This window comes from Parambassis ranga, chromosome 6 (assembly GCF_900634625.1).
Source record: "Parambassis ranga chromosome 6, fParRan2.1, whole genome shotgun sequence".
Taxonomy (NCBI): domain Eukaryota; kingdom Metazoa; phylum Chordata; class Actinopteri; family Ambassidae; genus Parambassis; species Parambassis ranga.
Window position 1 is genome coordinate 13,073,536 of NC_041027.1, and position 20,553 is coordinate 13,094,088.

A 20,553-nucleotide genomic window follows, 5' to 3' on the forward strand; every position below is an offset into this window, starting at 1 on the left:
ATTATTATTATTATTATTATTATTATTATTATTATTATTATTATTATTATTATTATTATTATTATTATTATTCCATGGCTGTGGATTTTATAAATATAAAAACTCCTGGCTCCACCCTAATAGTTTGGAGGTCAAGATGATTCCCCCCTTTGACTACAATGGAACACAATGATGATGAAAACAGGAGCATCAATCTCAGGATAATGTAAATATTAGACATGATAACTCAGCCTGTCAATCACATGATAATAATACTTATGTGTAGCTGCTGCTGGTCGTATCAGAGCAGGTTTCATTTGTAACACAACATATGTGGATGAGGAGAGATTAGGAAGAATAATCTGTGAGCTCCTCTCTCTCTGCTGTTATCAGCTCGTCATCAGCGTATCCGCAGCTCGGCAACACCTTCCCGCCTTTTCTGATGCGTGAACGTGGCGCCGCGCTGCGTAAAGCTTTGTTCGGTCAGTGGGTGTAAGGTCAGAAGAATATGGTTCAGACCCGGGGAATGTGTCTCTGTAACTGTGTGCTGCTGTGTGGGAGGCGGCGGCCATGAGAGGCTGATGGTAAATCGATAGTGATGGATCAAAGTGCTGCATGGCTGGAGCCCTGTGGTGTCAGGGTGCGGGGGGGGGGGGGACAACGGCGACTTTTATACCTCCACCCTTCCTCGGTGCTGTCTCACATGTGTGTGATGGAAGGAGGCGGCTTGATGCTTCGTGTCACGGTGTCAGGTGGCATCAGCTTGTACTTGATGGGAAGATAAAATGTAACACAATCGATATCGGAGGGCTGAAGTCGTTGTCATTTCCAGCAGCCCTGTGCACTCATGTGTCCGTCTGTCTGCTGCTGGAACATGTCGGCACTATTTCCCTTCTAAAGGAGATGTTTCATTTTTTTTTTCTTCCACCCTGAAATGAAGCTGTTGTGTTGTTTTATTGTTGTATCTACTGTTGGAGCCCATTTTCACAAAAACTGACAGTTTCACCGATGCTGTGACTCTAACCATATCCCTACTTACTGCTGTTTGTTCAGAGTTAATTGCATTTTCTGCTGTATCTCCATTCGAGGAGCACCAATCTAACAAAATCACCACTTGGTTGTGTTTTCTAGGAGAAAAACATTGGCCGGTCCGCTCCCAGAGTCACCATGGTAGGGATGGCTGTTCTTTGTTCAAGGCTCACAGTTGCCTCTAACCACGTCTTCCTGATTTCTTTGGCTGTCTCGTGACACTCGTAATGATTAAGAGTAAAATGACGTGAAAAGTGTTTGGAGGCAGCTTGAACCTGCAGTTGTCTTCGTGGTGCAGTGCCTTCCCGTTGATCTCTCTGTAAACCTAACCTGTGTATTCTCCTCCCCCTTTGACCTTTAGCTCTTCTGTCTGTGTGTGTACGCTGGTTTTTTAGGGGTGTAACGGTAAACAAAGGTCTTCAGTTTGGCACATGATAATAATAATAATTTAGACATATTTATAATCAACATAAATAAAGAAGTTGATAAATTTATTAAGTCTGGAAACAGCTAGCGCATTAACAAGCTAATGAACACCTTCTGTCGTTTATTCGGACCAAATATAGCATTTAATAATAATAATAATACATCGAACTTATATAGCGCTTTTTAGGACACTCAAAGACACACACAGGGTGGCAGTGGTAAACTACAGATGTAGCCACAGCTCCCCAGGGGGAGACTGACAGAGACGTGGCTGCCAAGGTGCGCCTACGGCCTCTCCGACCATCGCCGATTCATCCATACACATACATTCATACACCAGTGAGTGCACTGGAGGCAATGTGGGGACCCACAACAATGACACGGGAGGAGCTGGGGTCGAACCGCCGACCTTCTGGTTATTGGACAACCCTGCTCTACCACACTGCTGCCCTCGAAGCATACTTACATTCCGATCACTTCCCACAATGCACCATGCTGCTGCAACAGCTTCTTGTTAGCGGATGCTACACACTAGCAACAGTAGTGATAGAAACAAGATTAGCATTATGAGTGGATCATCAGGGAAACGTAGCAGTCGTATACAGCAAATGGAATAAGTCGTAGAACACACACACACACACACGGTTTTCATTTGTGAGAATAATCTTGCCAAACAAAACTTGTATGTAGCATTTTGTTCACCATGCAGCTTGTTTTATGAGCTTTCTGCTGTTGCCCTTCATTAGATCATCCAGGGACCAAAACAACCAACTGGTCTAGCTAGTCATTCCACCAAATTTCCCCAAGAGAAGTTTAAGATCTGACACTAATATATTATCTAATATATAATATATTCATCCGACAAACTGAAGCCAGCGTCCTGTCATGGACCGAACCTACCGTCACGCCCCTATCTGCTTCTGTACTACTCACTGCTGTGCTGATGTGGGCTCGCCTACAAGAAAACATTGTAAAGAGGATTCCTCAGTCTTAATAAACCTCCACTCTGTGAGCAGAGTTTTAGCTTTAATTAATGAAATAAAGAGGGGAGGGGGGACAAGCAAACTAGGACATGCTGTATGTAAACAAGAATACTCTGTACCTCCTGATGTTTGTTGCAGCTGGCCCACATTGTATTGTTGTTTTTAATTGTGTTGTGCCTTTAAACCCCAGCTGGTCTCATTCACTCGCTCCTGTGTTCAACTTCCTTCCCTTTTTGAAATGTACGTTTTCTTTTTTGGAACTGTTTGTGTCGTCTTCTTGGCTGAAACGTCCTAACCTCTCTCTCTCTGGTGTGCGTGCTCTTCGACTCTGTCCGTCTCAGTGGAGAGGAGGGCTGGTCTATAAAGGCATGGATAAAGGCAGTTTTGATGATGTCACTTCTTTTATTTTAAGAAGACATCAGATAAATCTGTGCTTATCCTTGCTTACGATATACGCACCCTCCTCTTCCTCCTCTACCTCTTCCTCGCCCTCCGCCTCCTCTCAAAGGAAGTCTGCTTTTCAACAGCCTGCAAATGGAGTCGGTTGGTATGTCAATCAAATGTGGAGAGAAATGGCTTTTTTTGTGTGTGTGTGTCTTTTTGTATTGGGAGGACTGCTCCTATTATGTGACATGCCATGAAAATGCCTTTGCTGTTACACTGTTTGATTTCCAGGAAAGATTACCTGAACCCAGAGAGAGCAGACACGCTCTGTAAGAACATCATGAAGCACTACTTCAATAAAATGGATCTCTTATTGCCTTTTAACGCACAGGGTCACTGTGGTACATGGTGGGTTCACTGTCTATCACTTCTCAAAATGAACTGGATATGAAGTCCATCTCAACCTCTTGCTCCTTCCACCCCCCACCGCCCCGTCCTCCTCCGCCGAGACTTATCATGGCACATTTGTCAAGCACAGGAGGCGGCCACATGTCGAGTAACTGCTTGGCCTTTGGTCGTCTTGGGGGTGATTGTGAGTTATGAGATAAAGAGCGATACTTACTGGCAGTGTGGAGAGAGGCAGGCTGCAGCAGAGGAGGAGGAGGAAGAAGAAGAAGAAGAAGACAGGAAGCTCCAGTGACTCTCATTACTGGAGTTATCTGCGAACACATAATGATATCGGAGTATTTCAGTGCTGACATTAATTTCAACCAATTCAAAAACACGTGCTGATTAATTTCCACTCATTTGCAGACATGAGATGTCGATCAACCGACAAGCTCAGATATTAAGCCGCCTACTTATAAGGTATAAAGAAAAAAGCAGTATAACAGCACAGACCGAGCCAATGATGATGATGCAAACACAGACAGATTCTTAGAGAGAGAGAGAGGTGGAACGCAGACTGAATAATGGCAGCAGCCGGACAGATGAGTGGGTCCTGCTTTGCCTCTTTTCTTGGACTCCATAAAGGATTCCAGCTATATTTAGATGGAGCATTGACTCATATGTTCTGAAAAGAAAAACATGTTTTCCATATCAGCTTTACAATGCCATGCAGCGCACCCAACTGAATGACGGCCGCTATAAAAACTCCCATTGATGGATTCGGCGGCGGGAAACGGACATTTTATACATGACGAACCATCGGTATCACAGACGGATCACATTATTTTAGGCCTGGTTACCACTGGCTTTGCTCATACATCCATTTTTTTTTTACTGGATAGTAGATAAAATCAATGCTGTAAAAGGTTTATTATGAGTGTGGTGATAAAGTTTCTTTATTTGTGGATCCTATAGATACACGTTAAGCCCTTTGTGTCAGTTAGAACCAGGCTCTGAGCTTAACTCTGACTCACAGTAGCCACTCAGTTAAAGAATGAGCAGTGAAGGCTAAAATTAGCAGAGCTATAAATATAAGTTATGAGCATTATCACCAGCGCTGCAATTGGGTCAGAGTTAAGCTTCCTGCTCAGAGATCAATGAGGAGGTGACGTCCATCCAGGGGCTCGCGGCTTTGTCCCCTACTAACCGAGTGAAGTGGGGCCATTATGGCGGTTAACATTTAGCCGTTAAATGTGAGCGCTCTTTGTCCGATGTTAAATGTCAAGCCCACGGTGGCTTCCCTTCCCTCCACTGTGAGAGGAAGGCTGTCCACCAACCGAGCCGGTGGGACAGAGACATCCGCATTCATACCTGTCACACACACACATCCACACACTCCGTGCCCCACCCTCCTTCAGCCTCCACCTCCTCCTCCTCCTCTCTGGGCCTTCCTCCACTTGGCAGGGCTAATGGGCTGGCAGGGCCTGTTGGTCGTACGGAGAGTGGAGCAGAAAGCTGAGGATGGCTCTCTAATAGATGTGGGGTGGGGGTGGGGGTGGTGTGGAGGTGGTGTGCCTTGTGATCACTGGCCCATGTTGCTGTTTCTCTCCTCTTTTTATCCCAGCGCCGCACCACATCCTCCGTTCTCTTATCTGCTCTCTGCTTCACTTTATCCCGTGTCCACTGTATTTCTGTCTGCCTTTACTTACTCTTCCTCCCCTCCACCCTCCTCCACCCTCCTCCTCTGTGTTGTGGAGAGATACTAAGCCTTTAGGGTTTCCATTAAGTTGTGCCTGACTGTCTGTATCGTCACTATTTTGAAGTCTGTCTGTGTTTTTTTTGTTTCAGTTTGTATTTTTAAAGCAGTGGAGGGGATTCTTTTTTAAAAAATCTTGAAAATCAAGCTTGCTAATGTAAGTAGGAAGCTCATGTTATGAGTTTTATATAATTGATGTGTGAAAAACACCCGTGGACTGGTGGGGGACAACATTCCCTGTCACTATGTGATCTGTACCTGGACTGCTGTGCGTTTAATCTCGACATAATTTGTCCAACATAATGGGAACCAAAGCTGCAGCGTTACCTCTATTTTATCCCCCATTGTGCTACTGCAAGCAGCTTTTGTTGGGATTCTTCCAGCTATAGTGGGACGATGTGAAATTAGCTAACCTTCACCTCGCAGGCTGGACTTTTCCTTCAATATGCAGTCACGCTGCAAAGGTTCAATTACACCTGCTGACATCAAAGCCCTGCAAAGAAGGTCCCGGGTCAGAACCTGCTGTGTGTATGTGCCTGTGACTGTGTGGGATCACTCTGGGTGCATGTTGGGTTAATTGATTCCAAAGTGGCTTTCGGTGGGAATGCGAGTGTTTGTTTATGTGATGGACAGCAGATCTATGGGGACGGCGGGGATTACCCTGCAGCAGTGCTCTGCAGGGTAATGCAGGTTTAGGGGATGGATGGATGGATGGATGGATGGATGGATGGATGGATGGATGGATGGATGGATGGATGGATGGATGGATGGATGGATGGATGGACGAGGAATCAGATCAGATCACAGGTTAATGTGGGCAGCAGTGGCTCAGTGGTATAGCAGGGTTGTCCAGTGACCAGAAGGTTGGTGGTTCAATCCCAACTCCTCCCTAGTCACTGTTGTGTGTCCTTGGGCAAGACACTTTACCTGCATAGCCTCCAGTGTACTCACTGGTGTATGGTGCTGGGCTGCCTTAAGCAATTTCCCCATTGTGGGACTAATAAAGGTTTCAAAATTCCAAACATTTTTTAAAATTTTTTTAATACCAGGTGTAAATCCGAAAGTTTAGGTTAAGGTTAAACCACCCTGACCTCTGCCACGCTGCAGTGGCATTGATTTAAAAATGGAATTGAATCCAAATCCATGGCTGCCATGTTGGATTCGTGGCTTACTGCTACACTATTGTGGCAGGGATAACTAACCGATGTTCCCCAAGCCATTTGAACAATTAGTGTGCATGCATCAATATATCAGCTGAGTTGTTTGGGTCGAAGCACGTCACCGACGAGGGAATTAGTACAATTTTTGCCTCCTAAGATGTGTTAAATGCATCGACTGCCCGTCGGGGAGAGACGAATCTTCAGCTTTAAACCTGAAATTCTAAACAAAACTTTTTGATTTACTAACATGAGTAATGCCTCTTTACAAAATGGAGACCTAAGTGAAATTAGCTGGCCCGTAGCAGCCTGTGGTTGTATGTTAAATGACTCTCAGATCACACACAGTGCAGTAACTAAACAGACGTGAATTGATTTTCTACTGCTGCTCATTTAACGTATTCAGAGAAGACAGTCTGTCCAGAATCCATGGCTGCCATGTTGGATTCGTCACCTGTGCATTTGGTGTGTTTTAAGAGGCTGACCTGTGCAGGTCACACACGTGCAGTCGCACCGACGACCTTGTGTTTGTTTGTGAGCTTTATCTTCCTCCTCTTTCCTCCTCTTTCACACACACACGCAGACGACTGCTTGGCAGCGCTGCGCTCCACTCATCACTCCTCTGAGCAGAACTTCACTATTCATAGAAACAGAGAGCGCTGAGGCTCACAGCTGACTGCGTACCATGACGCGGCTGCTTGCTGGTTGGACAGAATGCAGATTCTTAGAAATCAATCTTGTGATGTTTTCCACGATACCTCAGCATGTGTGTGTGTGTGTGTGACCACAATCAATTCTGCAAATGCTTATTTAACCTTGGCAGGGGGGTAGCGGTGGGGTGGGGGTGGGGGGAGTTTAAGGTGCATTGCGGTGCTCTCGGATTGCCTTCTCTTACCTCCTCTGTTTGCCGTTTGTGGATGTGATGCTTGGGAGTGTGATGTGAAGAAAATGCCACGGCAAATGTCAGATTACTGACTCACTCGCGTGCCATCTGGTTGCTATTATGCCAACTTGCCAAAGAGGTATAGTCTCCGGAGATTGCTTACTGTATAAATGAAGGGAAATTTAACGTGAGTAATCCTCTTGTGCAATGTGAGGGTGACTGTAGCTGGTGGAAAGAGCAAGAGACGCCTTTCTGCAGCCCACTGATCGCAGATATATGTATGTTATGTGGTTTAATTCAGCTATTAAATTTGACTGACACCATCTGACAGACACACAGCTGCGTCATCAACACACTGACAGCTTAGCAATTTAGATAGGGGCCCTATTTAACCCAACAATCTGCAGAGCGTGTCAATCACAAATAATCAACCCACTGTATGATTAGCCTTGATTCTGTTTTAATAGGGAGATGAAGGTAATGACTATTGGACAGCGGTGCATCCAGGAGGTCTGGTCCTCCACTCTAAGCCTCCCTTATTCATTGAAAAACAGGTTTGTGGGGCAGCCTCACAGCACCACGCTGTGGTTTTTTTTTTTTTTTTTTTTTTTTCACCACGTCAGCTGGTGCCGTGTGGTGTTCCGAGCTGATAAGCAACCTCACGGCCCTGAGAGTTTCGGGGTGCTAACTGTGCTGAGACTCTTTCTTGAACGCGCTTAATTGGTCCCAAGATTACGGTGAGATCACTCAACATGGCTGTCGAGGCTCTTAATGAGCTACAGTCTTCTGCTTCTTCTCAGTGGGTCGTTCGGCTCGGCCCGTCTCTCCGGGCACCGGGCGGGCGCCCCCCCCCCCCTCCCTCAGCTTTGAGTGGAAATCACCAGATTGAGACGAAACTTTGAGAAAATTGCACCGCACTGGTCCGTGTCTACATTTTTAAGTGAAAGACGGGGCAGCTGTGCTGATTTTTTGAGAGCATGATGTCGGGTTAATGAGGAGCCCACTTCTTAGCATAGCCTGCTTCGGCTGCAGATGTGAGCCGCAGGATTGCTGAGCATCTACATCTTACTCATATTAACATGTTAGAAAAAATACAGCAGCTTTTAGGTTGCTTGAACCTAAACCAAGTATTTTATTATCCTTAAGTGACAGTAAAGACGTATACTTACAGAATGGATGCACTGCTGCACAGTACAGCAAGATAATGGCATGATAATGACCATCCCGCAGGAAGTAGGGCACAAATCTCTGCTCCAATCTGACACCAGAGTAATTAACACTGCTTTTCAATATTAATATCAGATAATCAGATGATCTGTTAAGGCTACATTCTTAAAATTCACAGGTAATTAGAGCAATCGTGGGTCAGCTACTGCACTGCTAAATCGACGTCGAACCGATGTTCCCAAGCCATTTGAACAATTAGTGTGCATGCATCAATATATCAGCTGAGTTGTTTGGGTCGAAGCACGTCACCGACGAGGGAATTAGTACAATTTTTGCCTCCTAAGATGTGTTAAATGCATCGATTGCTCGTCGGGGAGAGACGAATCTTCAGCTTTAAACCTGAAATTCCCAAAAAAACTTTTTGATTTACTAATATGAGTAATGCCTCTTTACAAAATGGAGACCTAAGTGAAATTAGCTGGCCCGTAGCAGCCTGTGGTTGTATGTTAAATGACTCTCAGACCACACACAGTGCAGTAACTAAACAGACGTGAATTGATTTTGTACTGCTGCTCATTTAACGTATTCAGAGAAGACAGTCTGTGATGTCTGTGAATTTTACACCCTTCTCTGTGAGAGTCACTGTTAAGCACTGATATGAAAAAAGAAAGAGAGAGAAAGCCGTTGGAGGGAGCACACAGAAGACACATCTCATCCATCTCCATAGCTTGAGCAAATATTGAAACCCATGATGTGAGAGCGCCGGGCGCCGCTCTCCTCCTTCACTTCTGTGACAGATGTAAATGGATGTTTCAGCAGTTGGCTCTAATGCATTTTTAAACAGGCACAGCAGCAGACAGCAAATGAACGTGTCGCGACGGCAACACTCTACGACGGGGTCTCCATCTATCGCTGCCTCCCCCCTCACACACACACACACGTCCCTACACACTGCTGAGAATGGCTGTCATTCATCAACTTTTTCAGTACAATGGGTTCAGTAAAGGTCCCATCTTTCAACTAAAGCACCTCCACTGTGCGGTGCCCAGCCGAGCGCCGTATCACTGCATCACATTCCCTGTCATCCACCAAACACTCCTGCACAGCAGGGCGGAGAGATGATTGGGTGAAACTGTTGTTTATTCTCAGAGTTGAAAATTAAAATGGCTCTGCTTACCCAGATGACAACACTGAAGACTGTCCCTGCTGATTAGACGGGCCTCGTGCGTGAACGCTGCAAAAAACTATCCACTATCAAACCTATATAGAAAAGGACAAAACACAAACAAATAGGGAAACAATTTCACCATATTTTCATCATGCATCTGCAGGTACTCAAGCAAATACAGGCCGTCAAACCAAACAAACACTGAAAGATGACGCATTCGGTTAAAGGTAGGGTAGGAGATTTCATTCTGATGCACTTTTTGTTAAATTAGTGTAACTTCTCTTTACAGTCTGATAGCAACCGATTAGTTCGGCAGTTTCGCATTAAAACGAAGAATATGAATCATCTGTGGAAGCTATAAAACACTAAAAACATCAGCCAATCCTCCGGGTGGACCCTGTGCGGAGTATTGGCTGGTTGTCACTCTGCGCGCACCAGAGAGGTACGTGCATGATGGCCGAAGTCACAGACCGCAGATCATCTTCAGGTGATGCGCGTCCATGTGATTGGGAGGCGTGGCTTCGGGGTGAGCTCCGAGAGAAAGGGGCGTGTGTTTACTTTGGAAATCTGGCTGACTCTCACTGAGTTTTCAAAATCTCCTACCCTACCTTTAACGGAAATTTGTAGATTGGTTGAAAAATCTTCATATGATGTAAGAACTGTATTGTAGACAGCTAGCAGCTACATTTAGCATCACAAAAATGAGGATTGTTGCAAACATGAGTGGATAAATCTCACCAGAGGCCTGACGAGTCGCCACCAGAGTCCTGATCTGTTTGTCTGGATTTGTTGTTGTTGTGTGTCTGCTGACAAAGGTGGCATCTTTTTTTAGGGCCTTGTTGATAGAGATGATGATAATAATTCTTTTATCCACAGATATGACTTTTTTTTTTATGGAGATGTTCTTTCAGCACTAGTCTTAGTTGGTCATGGTGGTGGCTGCTGCTATCACGTGACAGCTGTTGTCACAGGGTGTGAGATGGCTCTTGGTCTCGACATGTCGACGACCGGCGTTAGGTATTCACACCTCACGTTTGTTTGTGTTTGCACGCCTGTCATGTTTTTTTAGAAAATGGCGCATTGACACCATGATTGGTTACATCACCGTCTGATTAGATTTGCTGCCAAAAATGAACTCTTAAATGTTAAATGCAGCTGAAATAAACACGTTTAAAGCCTGTTTGCTCTCTGTAGACAAGTAAAGCTGTTTTAAATTGTCCAATGTTTTTGGATTTCTTCATATGTCTCTCATGATTATTGACTTTCCATCACTGATTTATAAATCCACTGAGCAAGCTTAATGAGTCCCTGAAGACTTTTATAGGCTTGTAAAATAGACCTTAATGTGAGGAAACACAGCAAATAGCTCCGACATGAAGCGGGTGACCTTCAGACGACACAGAGCTGCATTAGTGTGAAATAATGGTGGCGATTTTTCTCACTTGTTTCAGTCTGTTGGTCTACTCCGCTACAGTTTTTCCTGTATACTCCTCATGTGATGTGTAAACGTGCTTTCTTGTGATTTATTCATCTTCTTCTGAACACAGTGTTGAAGATGTTTTCTTGTTATCTGCTGGGGCTTCCCTCTGCTGTCCACTCTGCATGTTTATCTCCTTTAATGATGAATGCATAGAGTCTCTGGATCTTTCTCTTTTTTTTACTCCTAAATAATACAATTTCCAAAGAAAAAAAAAGCAGAGCCTGCGAGTTCCAGGACAAGATGTGATCCATTTTTAATGCCAGCCCTGTTTTTATATACTTTTTTATTTTCCCTTCCTTAATGTCTCTACTGTAGCCTCTCTGTCTTTTTCTGGATTCTGTTTGATGTAAACATGTTTCGCAGGGTAACACCGAGGTTACAGCAGGAATCCAACTACATTCACTCATCCCACAATCTCTCTCATCTCTCTCTCTCTTTGTCCATTTCCTTAATTTGAGGAAATTAAAGAGATATTTCACCCACTAAAATGAGTTTATTGGGGGCACCCAGTCTTGTTTACACCATAAAAGTCAATTCAAAGGCAAAATTCTTCCACATAAATCTCAATTTGTTGAAAATTACATATAAAAAAAATAACAGAAACTGCCACCAAAAGATGCAATTTTTAGTGAATTATCTCTTTAATCGTCAGCCTTGTACTGCTAACAGTCTGTATTTGAGGATACAGAGTGTTCCTCATAAACACTGAACGGATCTTTCATTGCTTTTGTCATTGCAGGTACCCATCAGCACAACTATAACCATGTGGCTCTAGGTAGCCCCACACGCACACCTAAGAATGGTAAGAAAAACCAGAGGGAGAGGGGAAGCAGCTCAGCGCAGTGTTTGAAATGCAGTCTGGACCTGAGCAGAATATAGTACTTGACATGGATGTGTGAATAACCTCTTTGACAAGCTCCTCCGTTCAATTCGCTCCACACCGAATCCATTCTGTTATTGAAAATGAGGCTTTTTTTTGGTTGAAGATTGAATCATAGAAGTGTCACAACCCATAGTCATGAACATTTGTCTGCGGGCCGCCCTGCCTCTTTTATGTATATATATATATATAGGGAATACAATTGGCTGAGAATCGCCGGAATGTTTCGCCGAGGTCATTCTGTCCTGTGATTGACAGACCGTGCCGAACCTGCCGTTATGCAGAGTAACAAAAAGTTCTCACTATAACTATAACACATGCTGTCTGCGAGAGGAGCATCAGACCGATGTCGGTCAGTTTGTTCAGAGTCGCTCTTGTAAAGGCGTCGTTGTAGCTGCTGGTCTGGGGGTCAGATGTGAGGCAGATGGATACAAGGTGGAGAGGCTGGAGAGATAAAAGGAAAGAAAATGGAGGCCATAAGCTGAATACTTGCTTTGCCTTGTGTATTCATTAACTCTGATCTTGCCATTTGATTTATATTCTGTTTGTTTCAACCACAAATACAAAAACAAATGGCTCGCTGGCTCTCAGGCACTTTGGGGATATACTCGAATTCTGCAGCCAGAGTGGCTCCTTCTTTATGGACCATGTGACACACACACACACACACACGTAAGCTAGCTGCATACTGGGTACAAATGCCTTGGAGATCTATGGGAAACATGAAAAATCCATTTCAACAACACATCTAACACAGAGACTTTGATCACAGGCTGCCTGAAATCCTTCAGAATTCAGCACGCTGTGTATTTGCTAGATAAAACCCATTGCAACCCAAGCTGCCCACAACTGAAAGAACCAGGAGATACTGAGCAGAAAATGCACAATCATACACACAAGTGTACATCGCACGCCTCCGGAAGTAAAAGCGGATTTCATTTGAATAATTTTTGGAGGATGGGATGGGAGGGAGAGGGGGGATTTTCTGTAGCAGTCATGCTGAATATGGAGAATGTCTTTAGATTCTGTTTCTCTCTCCCCGTCCACATGATTCTGAAATGTTTGTTTTTCACTTGGGTTTGGTAGCTCACCGATCACTGAGGCGTGGTAAGTCATACATACACACACCTAATTTAGTGTGAGCACTCATTCATCGCATTCCAGCACACATTTGTGTATGCCACGAACCCACAAACCCTTATATGTCTGTGTCTTCCACCTAATCTGGTGTTCTTTCAGACCTGATTTAAGTAGCATTCTTACAGTTTGTTTGATCTGCGGTTTGCCACGAACTCATGTTACTGTGTAGGAAACAAGCTGATGAGTGTGACGTGTGTTATATTTCTCTTATAGTCAACAAACCTGACAGGAAAAGACCAAACCAACAATCTGTCACGGCGTGTTCATTAAGAAATGACTCGCAAAATTGGAGCTCTACGAGGATAATTAGGCCCATTTTATGCATAATGACTTCAATGACTTCAACATGTCAACAGCAGCCACATGTCTAATCTCTCATGAAGCTCCAGTGGCAGCAGTGGGGACAGTTGTTATCCTAGCTAGCTTCGCTACGTTGAGCCATAATGAACCATCTACTAGTCACAATCTATGCTGGGGTACCTTCAACCAATCAGATCAATAGATCGCCAAAGAGGGAACACACTGGATGAGGACATCTGAAGACAAACCGAGCACACAATTCAGAATTTAAATTTAACGCCTCAACCAAACCATCTGATTGGTCCGAACCTCCTGTGTGGTTCGACCGCGTGCACATCGGTAAGAGCCTGGAAAGATGGACTGCTCATAGAAATGTCAACAATGACTGGTCCTTGATTAATAAAATATGTTTAGAAACTGGGAATAGCAGCACTTACGTGGCTGATGATCGGGTGAACCAGGCTACGACACAACAAGCTGCTGCCTGAAAACTTTAGCAATGAATCAAGCACAGCACATAGTCAGGAGGTGATGTTTATCGCCTTTGCAGGGAAAATTTGCACAACTGACACGCAACACCATCACAACTAGGACTATTTGGCAAGACTAGTGGTTGTGTGATCCTAAAACGAGCCTAAAGAGGTTTTGGTCTTGTCATTTGATCTGTTGGCAATAAGAAAAATATGTTTTATCACAAGTCTTACAGTGTAAGAAAAAAATAAATTGAGCCTTTGTGTCTATTTGAGCCAGGTCTGTAGTTCTGTCCGTCGTGATAAAGCAGTGAAATGTGTTTGCCATTGAGACAGCTAACAGCATGCCACAGTCTGAGTCGATCCCCCTCCCTTTATTGATGCAATGTGGCAGACAGTCCACTCACAAATACTTCACATCCTGAACCCCCTTCCCTGCAGCTCCCAGGACCCCCTGCCGTCGCCCCGGCCCTGCCGCCACCCCTCCGTCCTTCTCTCTTGAGCTTCCCCCTGCTCAACTCGTCTTTTTTTTTTCTTCTTCCCTTCTTGAATTTCAGTCTCCTTTTTGTCCTTTTTCAGATTTCCCCTATCTGCCATCTCTTCTCTTCCTTCCCCATTCCTCCTCCTCTCCATCCTGCAGCAGCTACTAAAGCCCTATTTTTATCTGTCCATTGGAGGCTGGTCTGGAGCCGCACCCATGCTCGCTGCTCTGCACTGCGTGACAGACTCACAGCTCACAGGGGAAAGCGAGATAGAGCAGAAGTGAGAAAGAAAATGAGAGAGAGGGGAATAGTGAATGGACAAGAACAGAATTAAGAAGGGAAGGAAAGTGGGTGGCAGCATGGTAGGACAGATAAGATTGACAGAGCGAGGAAGACGGCAGCGAATGGGACAGACTGCGGCTGTTTGAGTTGGTGCATGTGTGAGAAGAAGAGATAGAGAGAAAGACTAGAATAAAAAGAGGGCTCAAACTAAGTCCCCACCCTCCTGTCTCCTCCTGTGCGTCTTCCTGGCATCATATCACGTCGCATCAACAAAAGCCAGTCCAAGGCTTTGCTCCCTGCCCCAGTCCCCCGATCACATCACAGCGTTGTCACGAGCAGGGTCAGTCTCCAGCACACATCTGTTGTTTGGTGTGTTTGTCTGTTTTTCTTTTCTGGACCGCTGTTTCCTCCTGTCAAACCAACACGTCACCTGTCAAAGTCAGCCCCACACCAAACGCTCACTGAGTGCCTGATCTGTCCGCCTCTAGTTCCCCCATCACTGCCACCAACAAGCTGGAGTTTTGGATATGCAGCCATTTTATCACAGGCAGAAGTGCAACTCACTGAATGAATAATGCTCAGAAACATACAAGGCAAGAGGTGAAAGAGCAGATAAATTAGACCGGCCTGCTTGCATTGAAGCCCTTTGTTTGTTTATGTCAACAGATTTATCATATTTGTGCAACTTTAAAGGGATAGTCACAGTCAGCATGGCCCATATTCAGAGAAGCAGACCCGGAGTTACAATAAACGGTTAAACATTCACTTCAAAGCCTCCAGACTCCATTTACAAATCTAGAACATGTAACCAGCTGATTGAAGCTGATTGGTGACTGTTTGACTTTGGTGTTTTGGATCCAAATCAATGTGTGAACACACTATAAAATTACAGACCAGTAACTCCTGCAATCAGCTACTGCCTTCGAAAAGAACATACCATAGAATAATATGCAAGATAAAGCAGGAATAATATGTTAAATAAAGCATAGACTTAAATGGATATTGAAGTTTTTTAGGTGACTCCTCCACAGCAGTTTATATTGTTCTTTATTTCTGTCAGGCTTTGAAACCTGAACCTATGAAACTGAACATATGATCGTATTGCCCGAAATCATCCGTTGGACCAATAAAGCTGCAAAGTGCACTTAAAGGTAGGGTAGGAGATTTCATTCTGATGCACTTTTTGTTAAATTAGTGTAACTTCTCTTTACAATCCGATAGCAACCAATTAGTTCGGCAGTTTTGCATAAAAACGCAGAATATGAATCATCTGTGGAAGCTATAAAACACTAAAAACATCAGCCAATCCTCCGGGTGGACCCTGTGCGGAGTATTGGCTGGTTGTCACTCTCTTCCTGCTCTGCGCGCACCAGAGAGGTACGTGCATGATGGCCGAAGTCACAGGCCGCAGCTCGTCTTCAGGTAATGCGCGTCCATGTGATTGGGAGGCGTGGCTTCGGGGTGAGCTCCGAGAGAAAGGGGCGTGTGTTTACTTTCCAAATCTGGCTGACTCTCACTGAGTTTTCAAAATCTCCTACCCTACCTTTAATAGTAAAACTAGTCACCCATCCAGGGACACTGACGGGTCCGAACTAACTATGGTTCTGTTGCAAATACATAGATTGGATCCTGGCCAGGTGTATTTGAATTTGAATCTAACCAGGGGTATGCAGGCCACCAGAAGGCAGTAAACTGACACTGGACACAAAAGGGCTGTCTAAGGTTTCAAGCTTCAGTAAGCAGTTCCTCCCATTTAAACTTTGATGTGTATCAACATAATTAACTTTTGAAAAGTGTGTACAGTCTGCTGAACCCTGACCTGATCTGACTCCTCAACGACACCAGCAGTCTGTGTGTGTTTGGACAGAATCGTTACAACCCCCAGATTCCCAGAGACAATATGAAGAGCACGCCTCTGTGTCCTCCGTGACTGCAGCCCGGAAACGACTTTAAATTATTTACACCTCTGCTTGCACAATAATACCGAAGCTTTCGTGAATCCAACCATGGATTATTACTTTATGAGATTATATCAGAGATTATTTTAGAGCACCTCTGCCTCCAGGAAATGTTTGCACAGCTAAAACTCCAGCTTGTCCGCCAGCTTACTCTTTTTTCCTTTACTTCAGCAGGTGGTCTTCTGTGATGGTTGCCTGGGGTCTTCTTTTTTTTTTCTTTTTTTTGGATGGGTGGGTGGTGGAGGTGGTGGTGGTGGTGGAGGTGGGTGGGTGGGGGTAGGAGAAGGCAGCCTGCCCATTTTTTCCTCTTCCTTTTTCTGTGTGTGTATATGTACGTATGTGTCTCCAGAAAACAATCGGATAAGCGGCATCCTGACGTCGCAGACGGAGCCCTACGACCTGTCTTTCTCACGCTCCTTCCAGAGCCTGTCCCACCTGCCGCCCTCCTACGAGGCGGCCGTCAAAGCCGACCTCAACCGGTTCTCGTCCCTGAAGAAACTCAGTAGGTCAAAGTTCACTAAGTGCACTAAAATGCAAGAGTAGAGGCCCTTGATGCCCTGCATGATACAGAAATGCTGCATTAAGTGTGCTTTCCTGGGGCCTGAGAGTTATTCGCCTGCTGTACTGAGGACATCACACAGCAGCAGATTTTGCAGCTCCCAACTGAGTAAACATCTGAGTGGGTTGGCAAGAGCTTTGAATCAAAATCATAAAGGATCCATTTCTCAGCTCTGATCCTTCATGAAATCAGCCGAATCATCTAAAAAACCAAAACTCTTAAGTCATTGATATTCCATGCTTCCCTCGTCTCCACTTAGAGGCTGCAGCTACTATTTCTCTTGGAGCGTGTAAGTACATTAAGCTGCTTCTTGTGCCCGGCCCGGCTCGGTATTGATTTAACGGTGCTACGCTGGATTTCTGCTGCGTAATGAGGTCTCATCTCATGATATTCTCTTAAGTGAAACGCAAATATTCCTTAAGGCGTGTGTAATTTCATCATGACTGCCCCACTCCACTGCTGGCATCGCAGTCATCAAGTGACGGATGACGATCCCACGGCTCCTCCTGTCAGGGTCCGGTCTACTTGTAGCCGCCAGGCACCATTTTGAAACTAAACGGGTGTCTGCAGGATGGATGCAGGGGTGGGTGGGTGGGTGGTTTCAACATTTACATGTTAAAGAATGCTTGTATGAATTAACATAATAGTTTTTAATGAGAAGTGGAACAAATGATTTCCATTGTGAGAGAAAATCCCAGCGAAGAAAAGAAAAAACATCCTCCGGCAGTGTCCTTCAGTCTTCCTAACTTTCTTTCTGCTTCCAAAGCAAATTATTTGTTGCAGCAAATAGCCAAAAGGTTCTGCTGTTTCTTTTTGTTGCTCAACTAGTGTCTGCATACTGATAGATCATGTTGGATTGTGCTGGAGGGGAAGAGAGAGGGAGCAGCGTTTTCATTGTTGAGATAATAAAAGAGAAGAATGCTGCCGCTTATTAATGCAAATTGGTATCAAACTGAAGAAAAAAAAAAAGCATTTATCCCACTGCAGTGCAGGACACCATACATCATGAGTTATTCATTCACTCTATGGTAATATGGTTGATGGGTTTGCAATGGCCTGCCCAGATCTTGAAGACTATTATGCTTGAGAAAGGAACATCTTGTTTTTATTATCTCTCATAATGAATCGATTTGCAGCGAGCAGCTGCCGCTCAGGGGGATTCTGGGAGTGTAATCTGGAATCTGGACAGGTGTGGTGTGAAAGGCACTGCAGCAGCCATTATTGAAAAAGACTGGCGAGTCTTAAATAAGGTGGCGAGGTCTGCTCCGCTTCACCTCTAACGTGGTGCACAGGTTCATTCACAGACTTATAAATGTTCCCATTGTTATGCTGTTGTCGTCTTTCTGACGTGCATCACTATGTATGTGTGTGTGTGTGTTTTTATGCATGTTGTGTGTTGGCATGTGTTTGATGCTACAGTCCCACTCTTATGGAGATGGATTCTTGTCCTTATGATCTGAGTGCATGTTGTGTTTTTTTCAGTTACTCCTCGGTAAGAGGCACCTGCTCGAGGATATTAAAAAACACCCGCAGTGTGCAATGACACCACGAGCATGTCCACATGTACCTCTGTGCTTCCCTTAATAACTGTACGATATGATGACATAAGTCTTTCACCTGACCTTTGCAAAGTTTGCCCCCCCCACCCACCCTCCCACAGCTGCCTGTAGAATTCCCGATGAAGCCTGGATATGTGATGCTATGTGCGTAGCATGTCTGACCGTGATCCTCTGCCTCTTATTTTTTTATTCCCCTCCATGAGCTAGCTTGAAAAGGTGAAACACAGATGGGTCCGCCAGCACTTCTCTCCGCATTGTGCGCCAATTCCACTCTATCCGACTTCTCCCCTCAGCATTCTAACACCTACCCATCTTCCTTTCTTTGCCTGGATCTCCTTTTCACCTCTCGCTTCTCTTCCTTTTCTTTCTTTCCTTTCCTCCGTCTCCTCTGCAGCTGATAAAGAAGTCGAAGACTACTACACTCGTAAGCGTCACCTGCCCGACCTGGCAGCAAGAGGCACTCTACCCTTGCATGTTCTCAAAATAAGTCAAGACCAGGTGGGTACTCGAGTGTTCAATTTAAGTGTGCAGGCTTCAAAATGAGGGCATGTTCTTTTCAATTTTATGCATCTATGAGGCAAGGCACGAGCGCTATCTCTGAGACACCACATTTGAATATGTTTAGAGGCTGTAGCTGGTGTCTTGCCTCAGTCTGCACTGGTAGGTGGTGGAGCCTTTTTAACCCTTCAGCTTGTAAATAAACTCCCCTCATTCATCTTTTGCTCAACAGCACCGGGAACAGCAGCAGCTCCAGAGCCAGCCCCCGCAGTCCTCCATCTCCCAGGCCCTTCCCCAGTCGCAGTCTTCACAGCAGCAATCTCAGCAAAGGCAGAGGCCTCGCCGCGTCCAGAGGGCCATGTCCCAGGACCGCGTCTTGTCCCCACAGAGGGCCCCGCAGCAGGATTACAGCATGTCCTCCAACGGGATGTCCCCGTACGGAGGCAGGATCCTGTCAGACGAACAGCTCCTGTCTGCCGAGCGCCTTCGGTCCCAGGAGCGCCTCCTTCCACAGGACCGCCACACCTCTCAAGATCGCCTATACACCAAGGACCGCATGTACTCCAAAGACCGCCTCCTATCACAGGAGCACCTCTACTCAAAAGACCGCCACTACTCCCAAGACCGCCTCTATTCACAAGATCGCCTGTACTCACAAGACCGCCTACTATCCCAGGATCCTCTGCTCTCACCGGATAAGCTGATGTCATCGCTGAAGCGTGGCATGGTCAGCAGCATCTCCGGTGGGTTTCACGGCAGCGACAAATCAATGTCGCGTGCCATCTCACACACAGACGTGTTCATACCGACCACGCCACTCATGGATCGCTACAAGATGACCAAAATGCACTCCCATCCCAGTGCCTCTAACAATGGAGGAGGAGGAGGAGGAGGCGGTGGAGGAGGTGGTGGTGGTGGCGGCGGCGGCGGCGGAGGGGCATCAGGATCGGGAGGAGCTGGGCACTCCAACACTTTAGTCATGAACCAGACAGCAAGTAAGAGGCAGGCGTTTGCCTCCAGACGGACTCACACTGTGGAACAGCTCCACTACATCCCACAGCACCACCAGCAGCAGCAGCAACAGCCACAGCACTACCGCACAGGCAGCAAGACTGAGGTGACTGTGTGACGGCAGCCAGGCCATGACACACTGGCCTTCTTTTTGGAGTAGGGCAGTGGCGACTTCACTTTTTCTTGACTGCACAGTCAGAAATTCCAGGACCAAGAGCATCCACTAGCTAACTGTGAGAGACCGGATATACGAGCTACACTGTACACCGCAGACACAGGCTCAGAGGGGGGGTGTGGATGGGGTGGGTGGGGGTGTAGTACTATCCAGCTAACTTGCCTACTAATATTTCCACTGTCTTGATTATCCTATTCATCCACAGGCTACGGCCTCATTCTGTGTACGTTTTAGTGGGAAAACACTGATAGTGTCTGTTTTAACCCTTCACCACCCACCTTCTTTGTCCAAACGATCTATTCTGTGACTTTTTCCTGGCAAATCTTAAAGGGCTTTGCATGGTTAAACACAAGGACCGATCCCCTTCGTGACTTCTGTCTGTGTGACAGCACCACCACAGGTTAACGAACCAGAATGAGCCTGTAATAACTTTATAAATA

General features: G+C 45.5%; 1 protein-coding gene across 6 annotated transcripts in view; it reads left to right on the forward strand.

Moving 5' to 3' along the window:
- LOC114437472 (shisa family member 6) overlaps positions 1–20,267 on the forward strand; it is a 56,104-nt gene extending 35,837 nt beyond the window's left edge. For 2 of the 6 annotated variants that reach the window (XM_028408200.1, XM_028408202.1), the window contains 7 exons: positions 11,539–11,601; positions 16,661–16,813; positions 18,824–18,927; positions 19,214–19,224; positions 19,258–19,463; positions 19,692–19,823; positions 19,905–20,267. In XM_028408200.1, the coding sequence (XP_028264001.1) occupies positions 11,539–11,601; positions 16,661–16,813; positions 18,824–18,927; positions 19,214–19,224; positions 19,258–19,463; positions 19,692–19,823; positions 19,905–20,056 (821 nt within the window). In that variant the 3' untranslated portion in view covers positions 20,057–20,267. Of the gene's footprint in view, positions 1–1,110; positions 1,150–11,538; positions 11,602–12,765; positions 12,787–16,660; positions 16,814–18,823; positions 18,928–19,159; positions 19,839–19,871 lie in introns of all 6 variants that reach the window. The other 4 variants (XM_028408201.1, XM_028408203.1, XM_028408198.1 and 1 more) reach the window with 3 other exon arrangements.
- Positions 20,268–20,553: the final 286 nt, after the last annotated feature.